Consider the following 8,316-nt stretch of genomic DNA (forward strand, 5'->3'; position numbering starts at 1 on the left):
TCAATTCTACTTTATTAGTATGATTATTAATTTTTAATTAAACTAACATAACATCTTTATGAGATAATACTCATGTAAATTATTAAGCCCTCAAATTTATGTCATTTAGGTGCGAAATATTGAAAATTATTAGACTTTATTTAAAAAATTAATCTAAGTCATAAAATTAAGAACTTAAAGTATTAAATATAAGAACAAATATTTTTTTTGGGTAATTGAGTCATTTTATGTCATAAAGATAAAATTATTAAATAAAACTTATATTGAAGCAACCTCAATAGTTAACAAAAAAATTAAGTAAAAGAAAATAAGAGTGACTTAATTGATTAATTATACAAATATTTTTGTTGATTTACATTTATTAAAAATAATGTGCATTTATTGTAAATATTTTATAGAAGGACGGTGGGTTTATAGAAATAATGAGTGAATTCCCCACCCTAAAATGATTTCTACAGAAAATAAAAAAATGAAAATCTAATTCCCCGAGCTGCTGTTGAGAATTGACCTGAAAAGACACAAAAGCTTGACTCGATCACACATACAAAGAAATGTGCACCGTCACCGTGAATTAACGGTGAATCAAATCGGTGCTATCTAGTGTAGGCTTTTACTTGTAAAACCTGTGTATAATTAGACGGTGGCTCACATTTATGTTTCCTTTCTTCCATTCACATTTCCACATATCACACAATTTGACGGAGCAGTGGGAACATAACAATTGTGGTTGCTGATATGATGAAGATGAGCATCATCATCCTCCATGAAGCTCCCTTCCTCGATGCGTACCCTAAAAGGTAACTCTTTTAAGATCCCTTATACTTTACTTTTTTTCTTTCTTTTTCTTTTTCTTTTTACAGTTTTTTTAAATAGACATATATTTTTTCTTGGGGTGAAATAGATGTAAACCAAAGACAAAAGAATAGTTTTATTTATCTTTTTTTTATGGATTTAATCCAGTGTTTCCCACCTGTGTTTGGAGGATTTCAAGGAATTATGGGTTTAGGGTTAGATATAGTTTTTCTTTAGCGTCTCGTTAAATCTCTCTTTCTCTCTCCTTTAGTAGAGATTGAAGAGGTTTTTGTTTTTCTTTCTTTTTCTCTTTTTTTTTTTAATTTTTTAATTTTTTGTGTTCTTGTTTGAATAAGAATTAATATTTCTTATCAAAGGTCTTTTTATTTTGGGGAATTGTAATTTTTTTTTATTGTTGTATTTTAGTTAGTTGGGGTTAAATTGAGCAATAGTTGATTTTGTGGGTGTGTGGGGAAAATGTTATATGATTGAGGAACAATTTAGGGTTTTGATGGAGGGGAGATATTTTGGAGATTGATAGATAATGATTATGATGAAGGTGTTTATAAGGTTTATTTCTTGAATTTGTTTCTTGGCGGAAACTATGGAAATGTTGTTCAACCTATCAGCAACAACAAAACCCACCCAGGAATCGCGCTGAATTATGGGAGATTCTTTTCTCACTGCCTTGTCAATGGAGAATCATCACCCATCTACTCTCTTATCCATGGATTCAAGTGCCTCCTCTCATGACGAATTGGATTTGGAAATGAATCGCCAAGTTATTCTTCCTCGTCCACCTGATATCAATTTGCCCTTGTCAGCTGAGCGTAGCCCTCCCCCACAGTCATGGAATTTGGATACGTGTGATATTTTAGATGTGGGGCTCAGTTCTCAAGGTTATGAGCCTGAATCTTACCTGAATATCCCCAAAGCTGGGCGGAAATGTGCTAAGCGGGTTGATAGTATTTGGGGTGCCTGGTTTTTCTTCAGTTTCTATTTTAAGCCTGCTTTGAATGAGAAATCAAAGGCTAAGATTATCAGGGATAGCAATGGTGTTTCTGGATTTGATAAATCTGATCTCAAGCTTGATGTTTTTATGGTTCAGCATGACATGGAGAATATATACATGTGGGTTTTCAAGGAGAGGCCCGAGAATGCATTGGGTAAGATGCAGTTACGGAGTTATATGAATGGGCATTCTCGTCAAGGCGAGCGTCCATTTCCATTTAGTGTGGATAAGGGATTTGTTCGATCTCACCGAATGCAACGCAAGCATTATAGAGGGCTTTCGAACCCACAGTGTGTGCATGGGATTGAGGTGGTTTCGTCCCCCAATCTCATGGTTCTCGATGAGGAAGAGCGGAAGAGGTGGATGGAACTCACTGGCAGAGATCTGAATTTCACAATTCCACCTGAAGCTAGTGATTTCAGTTCATGGAGAAACCTTCCAAACACTGACTTTGAGCTTGAGAGGCCTCCTCCTCCAATCAAGAGTGCTTCAAATTCCCAATCAAAGAAGCTGCTTAATGGCTCTGGTCTTAATTTGTCAACTCAGCCATCCAGCCACAGCAATGGTGTTGCCATGGACCTATCTCCTAGCAGCAAAAGGAAGAAGGACTTTTTTCCTCATGGGAATGATGACGAATGTTATTTGGCTGTTAATCAACCCTCTGATCGGATTGCAGATATGGAAATACACCCTTATGAGCCGCCCCACTGGTTGAATGACTTTAGTGGAGTGATGAAAAATGTTTACGGGCCTTCTACTGCTGCAAAGGCAATATATGAAGATGAAGAAGGTTATTTGATTATCATCAGCTTGCCCTTTGTGGATCTTCAGAGGGTGAAAGTTTCTTGGAGGAATACCCTGACTCAGGGTATCATAAAAGTTTCTTGCGTGAGCACGTCTGGCATGCCATTTATCAAAAGGCATGATAGAACATTCAAACTTACTGATCCAGCATCTGAACACTGCCCTCCTGGGGAGTTCATCCGAGAAATCCCACTTTCAACCCGAATTCCTGAAGATGCAAACATAGAGGCATATTACGATGGTTCGGGTTCGGTGCTTGAGATTATGGTGCCGAAGCTTCGGGTGGGACCAGAAGAGCATGAGGTTCGCGTTTGCCTTCGGCCTCATCTCAGTGGAAATGATCTGATGTTGACCTGAAACAGGCATTTAATTAGATTAGTAAGGGTGGTTGCATTAGTTGGTGCTTCATTGTTTTTACTGACATTTTGTACCATACGGTGTAATCTATGAACAAAGCGTGCGTCTCACATATCTATTATTCAATTTTTTTGGCTCACTAATTCTTATGGTTCTGCTTCCAGCGTCCTCTTAGCCTTTTTGACTGTAATTATAATTCACTTTTGAACTTGTATGGATTGTATTCATGTATATGAAACCATTACATCTTCAGTATTTTTGCTTCTTTCACTTCTCTGCACAAATCATATACAAATGGGGACTGTGAAGTGGGTTGTAAACGTCAGTCGTGATGTATGAAGTTTGGGAATTGGAATGGAAATGAGATTGTCTTGGAATCAAAATCAAAGGGCTGAGTTGGGGGGTGGGTCAAGGTTGGCGTCCGTTTGAATGTTGTTCATGGCAATTACGTGTAATTAATTGTATATCGCCTTCTTATTTATTTATTTATTTTCCTAAAATCTTCCGCGTGATGGGTCCTCTCTATTTTTGCTCGAACGCGGTGGATTCGAGAATTGAAGCCTAGTTTGATTCACACGGCTTGGAATTATTTGCGACCCGGGATTTTTCTTTATCCTTCGATAGAAATGTACGTAATAGAATGTGATTACGTCAATCCATCGGTAGGCAGAAGTTGAGTTTTCATTTGTCGGGGGTTGTGATGAAAAAAGTATTAGGCAGGCTTAATTAGGTTATAATATAAAATTTGTTTACAAATTTGAAGAGCCGACAATGGGGGCTATGAATCGTAAAGTTTAATAGGCTACACTAAAAATATATAAAAATCGTAAAGTTTAATAGGTAAAATTTTCAATTCAATTTTTAATTTTTTTTCTTGGATTGTTTTTCCTTTGACTTGGATAACTATATTTTGATTAGCATATAAGAGAATCTTTTTTTTTTTCTTTCTTTTTTTTTTAAAAAAATTGAATTGTCTAATTTTATAAATTGAAGGCTCGTAGTTTTTTTGGAGTAAAACCACAGCGTTCTTGGGTGCTTTTTGAAAATGTGAGATTTTAGCGAAAAAGAAGGCAGAAAGTGAAATGTGTTTGTAGTTTGTATCGTTTTGAGATTACAGGGCTTTTTTCTTTTGATTTTTTTGGTCGGTTGAAAGAAAAAGTCATACAAAGTTGTTGAAAATAGAAGTTGGGAAGGGAGTTGCGTGAAGATTTTGAGTCATGGACTGGCTAGCGTATAAGCGCAACACATTATCTTCATAATAAAGAAATCACATTGTGATAAGGAGGAATAAGAATGAAGAAAAAGCCACCAAAAAATGTAAAGCGTTGAACGCTCAAAGCTGGGCTCTTGTCCTATAGACTTTCTATATTATATACTGGTCTGTTTGGGACGCCATTTCAGCGAAAAAAGGCTTCAAATATCAAAACCAATTAATAATTATTATAAATTTTAAATTTTAATATTAGCATTGCGAGTTTATTCAACAAGGCACTCATTATCAAAACTGTGGCGGTGGCTATTGGAGTTGATAAAACGGTTATCACGGCAAATTTATATTAATCAAGACGTAACTTATTTAATATTTTCACGTCGACAAATCCTACCCTAAAAAAAAAAAAAACAAATTTATACTCATTAGTCTATTCGTATTATGTTGCATCAGATAAATTGTTCTTGTCAAATTGCCAGCTTCTGTAATAATATACAGAGATGAAAAATTTTTGTCGTCGTACCGTTACACGTCCATTCTCATACTTGGGTCGGAGAGATTCATGCAGTTAAATATAAATTAGTAAGAAAAGTTTCAAAGTATTGAATAAGCAAGCAGGGTTGTTCTAGTCCCTGCGTCCAACAATATATATGTCCGCAATAGATGAAAAAAAGTATATTGAGAAAACATAGAGAACACTTGCAATGGGCTTTGAACAGACTTGTAAAAGATTAATCAAAACCCAAAAGTCAAAAGCATGAAAATAAAATTAAAATTCCGAAACATCTAATCACCCTACCAACTTAACCCTCAACAGACAAAAGCCAGCAGAAAACGAGAGCTGCTTAGTCGACCTCCTCAATCTTGGGGCCAGCACCGCTACCACCAGCAGGAACATCGTCATCCATGGCACCACCCATGTCACCACCGGCACCCTGGTACATCTTTGCAATGATGGGGTTGCAGATGCTCTCCAATTCCTTCATCTTGTCCTCAAACTCATCAGCCTCTGCAAGCTGGTTGCTGTCCAACCATTGGATGGCCTGGTCGATCGCATCTTCAATCTTCTTCTTATCCGCTGGTGCAAGCTTGGAACCAATCTTCTCGTCCTTCACTGTGTTCCTCATGTTGTATGCATAGTTCTCCAAGGCATTCTTTGCCTCAACCTTCTTCTTGTGCTCTTCATCTTCAGACTTGTATTTCTCCGCCTCTTGAACCATCTTCTCAATTTCATCCTTTGAAAGTCTTCCTTTGTCATTAGTGATGGTGATCTTGTTCTTTTGACCAGTGGTCTTGTCCTCAGCAGACACGTTCAGGATACCATTGGCATCGATGTCGAAGCACACAGTGATTTGAGGAACACCCCTAGGAGCTGGGGGAATACCAGAGAGCTCAAATTTACCCAACAAGTTATTGTCCCTGGTTCTTGTCCTTTCACCTTCATAGACTTGGATCAACACACCAGGTTGGTTGTCAGAGTAAGTTGAGAAGACCTGCTCCTTCTTGGTGGGAATGGTTGTGTTCCTTGGAATCAACACAGTCATGACACCACCAGCAGTCTCCAAACCAAGGGAGAGAGGTGTGACATCCAATAGCAGAAGATCCTGCACCTTCTCATTACCCTCACCACTCAAGATAGCAGCTTGCACAGCAGCACCATAGGCAACAGCCTCATCGGGGTTGATGCTCTTGCAAAGCTCCTTCCCATTAAAGAAATCTTGCAAAAGCTGCTGGACTTTGGGAATCCTAGTAGATCCTCCGACAAGAACAACATCATGGACTGAGCTCTTGTCCATCTTGGCATCCCTCAAACACTTCTCAACTGGCTCCATGCATTTTCTGAACAGATCCATGTTAAGTTCCTCAAATCTGGCACGGGTGATGGGGGAGTAGAAGTCAATACCCTCGTAAAGCGAGTCAATCTCAATGGTGGTCTGGGCGGTTGATGAGAGAGTCCTCTTAGCTCTTTCACAGGAAGTTCTCAACCTCCTTAGAGCTCTGGGGTTACCACTAATGTCCTTCTTGTGCTTTCTTTTGAACTCTTGCACAAAGTGGTTAACCATTCTGTTATCAAAATCCTCACCACCAAGATGGGTATCACCAGCTGTGGCTTTAACTTCAAAGATACCCTCTTCAATGGTAAGAAGAGACACATCAAAAGTACCACCACCAAGATCAAAGATCAAGACGTTCTTCTCGCCGACACTTGTAGCCTTCTTGTCAAGACCATAGGCAATGGCTGCAGCTGTGGGCTCATTGATGATACGCATGACATTAAGACCGGCGATAACACCGGCATCCTTAGTAGCCTGACGCTGAGAGTCATTGAAGTAAGCAGGGACAGTGACCACTGCATTCTTGACTGTAGATCCCAGGTAGGCCTCAGCAATTTCACGCATCTTAATGAGAACCATGGAAGAGATCTCTTCTGCAGCGAATTGTTTCTCTTCACCCTTGTATGTGACCACAATCATAGGCTTATCACCAGCACCAGCTATAACCTTGAATGGCCACAACTTAGTGTCACTCTGGACAGTTGCGTCACTGAATCTTCGACCAATCAACCTCTTTGCATCTGTTGAAAGAATAATCAATTAGCTCAACTAAACAATATAAAGAGACCATAAAACTACAATACTCTTAATTACATTCAAACAGCAAGATTGATACGAGCAGAGAACACTCAACCAAAAATTTAAAATACCATGAAGCACTAAATTTTAATCAAATAATTCATTCAAGACGAGATTCTTTCTGGTCATAAATCAATATGGCATAATACATTGCTTCATTAACAGCTACTTCTATTTGTGACATTAATTAAACAAGCTATCATATGTAAAATTAATAAACAAATAACTTGCAGCCTTCAGTAAATTTTAAAAAAAATTCAAATTTTATACGTCCATCATTCAGTTGAACATAGCATCTTATTCTGTAAGACATGAGATCTAGTTCTTAGTAGCTTAACATAGTATAAATCTAGCACTCTAACCTTTAAATATTCAAATTTCTATAAATATAACAACTCAAGATCTACAAATCAAGGTCACAGATCTAAACTACACATCATCAGATCTAAACAAAACAAGATTAAGCAGTAAATCTTAAAATAAAAAAATAAAGTCAACGGAGCTGAGTTTGAATTCTTACCAAAGACGGTATTGATAGGATTCATGGCGACCTGGTTCTTAGCGGCATCACCAATCAAACGCTCAGAATCGGTAAAGGCAACGTAAGACGGTGTCGTTCTGTTACCTTGATCATTAGCGATGATCTCGACACGGTCGTGTTGCCACACACCAACGCACGAGTAAGTCGTGCCCAAGTCAATGCCGATTGCTGGACCTTCTCCTTTACCAGCCATGCCTACAGCTTTCTCTTTGTTATGTCGACGAAGAAGAATTCAAAGGAGGGCGAAAACAAAAAAACAAAAAAAGCAAATCTAGAAAACAGAAAACTACAGAGAGCTAGGGTTTCAAGTGGCGGACAAAGTGAAGAAGAGCCGGTTTTTATAAGCTTAGGGTTAGAATTCCAGAATGTTCGAACCCCTAGAGTCTCGGAAACCGTCAGATCTAAGGAAACATTGACGGTGCTAGATTGTTTCCTTCTTTTTCGCATTGATATTTTTGTTATTTTTGGTCTTGCTATGCCAATAGATTTCTGCCATGTCAGCTTGTTAACAGAATGGGTCCCGTTTTATATTCCGCGGTCGTAAGACCGTTGGTCTAGATTTAATCTGGACCGTAAGATGATACATCGAATCTCGGGGTGCTTTTGGGAAGAGAAGGGAATTTGTTAATGCGCGTTCTCATTGGCTAGCTGGACACCACTGGATTCGAGTCGTGCAAACAAAAGATTCTTGAAAGTGAACGGAATCAATGAACTTTCTTTTTCTTTCCCGACAGAACTGTGCTCGCCGAAAGCAGTAAAAGACACGGACGGTGCACGTGCCGCGAAATTGGCTCTCATTTTGGTTCTCTTTTTCTTTGAAACGAAAATGATGAAAAAGACAGGATTAATTACTCGAATTTGATGGTGATTCCAATAAGGTTAACCTGGCCTCGTCGTTTGTATTTAAAACCATTTTCTACTAATTTTGTCAAGAGACTACTATTTTTTAGTAATTTTGTCAAGAGAC

The 8,316-nt window shown here is 38.3% G+C and overlaps 2 protein-coding genes across 2 annotated transcripts; one reads left to right on the forward strand and one right to left on the reverse strand.

The window, feature by feature from the left end:
• The first annotated feature begins 622 nt into the window (after positions 1–622).
• LOC18039597 lies at positions 623–3,220 on the forward strand. Its single transcript, XM_024181933.1, has 2 exons — positions 623–797; positions 1,422–3,220. Exon 2 carries the CDS (start codon positions 1,457–1,459, stop codon positions 2,963–2,965), a length of 1,509 nt encoding a protein of 502 aa, XP_024037701.1. The 5' UTR covers positions 623–797; positions 1,422–1,456; the 3' UTR covers positions 2,966–3,220.
• Positions 3,221–4,775: 1,555 nt separating this feature from the next.
• Positions 4,776–7,669, reverse strand: LOC18039598 (probable mediator of RNA polymerase II transcription subunit 37e). Its single transcript, XM_006428965.2, has 2 exons — positions 7,329–7,669; positions 4,776–6,750 (listed from the first exon to the last, which is right to left on the reverse strand). The coding sequence occupies exons 1-2, from the start codon at positions 7,540–7,542 to the stop codon at positions 5,021–5,023; spliced, it is 1,944 nt and encodes a 647-aa protein (XP_006429028.1). The 5' UTR covers positions 7,543–7,669; the 3' UTR covers positions 4,776–5,020.
• Positions 7,670–8,316: the final 647 nt, after the last annotated feature.

Source organism: Citrus clementina, unplaced genomic scaffold, assembly GCF_000493195.1.
Source record: "Citrus clementina cultivar Clemenules unplaced genomic scaffold, Citrus_clementina_v1.0 scaffold_6, whole genome shotgun sequence".
In the NCBI taxonomy this organism is placed as follows: Eukaryota; Viridiplantae; Streptophyta; class Magnoliopsida; order Sapindales; family Rutaceae; genus Citrus; species Citrus x clementina.

Coding starts and splice junctions, on each gene's coding strand:
- LOC18039597 (XM_024181933.1), top strand. CDS start 1,457: ATGGGAGATTCTTTTCTCACTGCCTTGTCAATGGAGAATCATCACCCA.
- LOC18039598 (XM_006428965.2), bottom strand. CDS start 7,542: ATGGCTGGTAAAGGAGAAGGTCCAGCAATCGGCATTGACTTGGGCACG. Junction 6,751..7,328: donor TCCTATCAATACCGTCTTTG/GTAAGAATTCAA, acceptor TTCTTTCAACAG/ATGCAAAGAGGTTGATTGGT.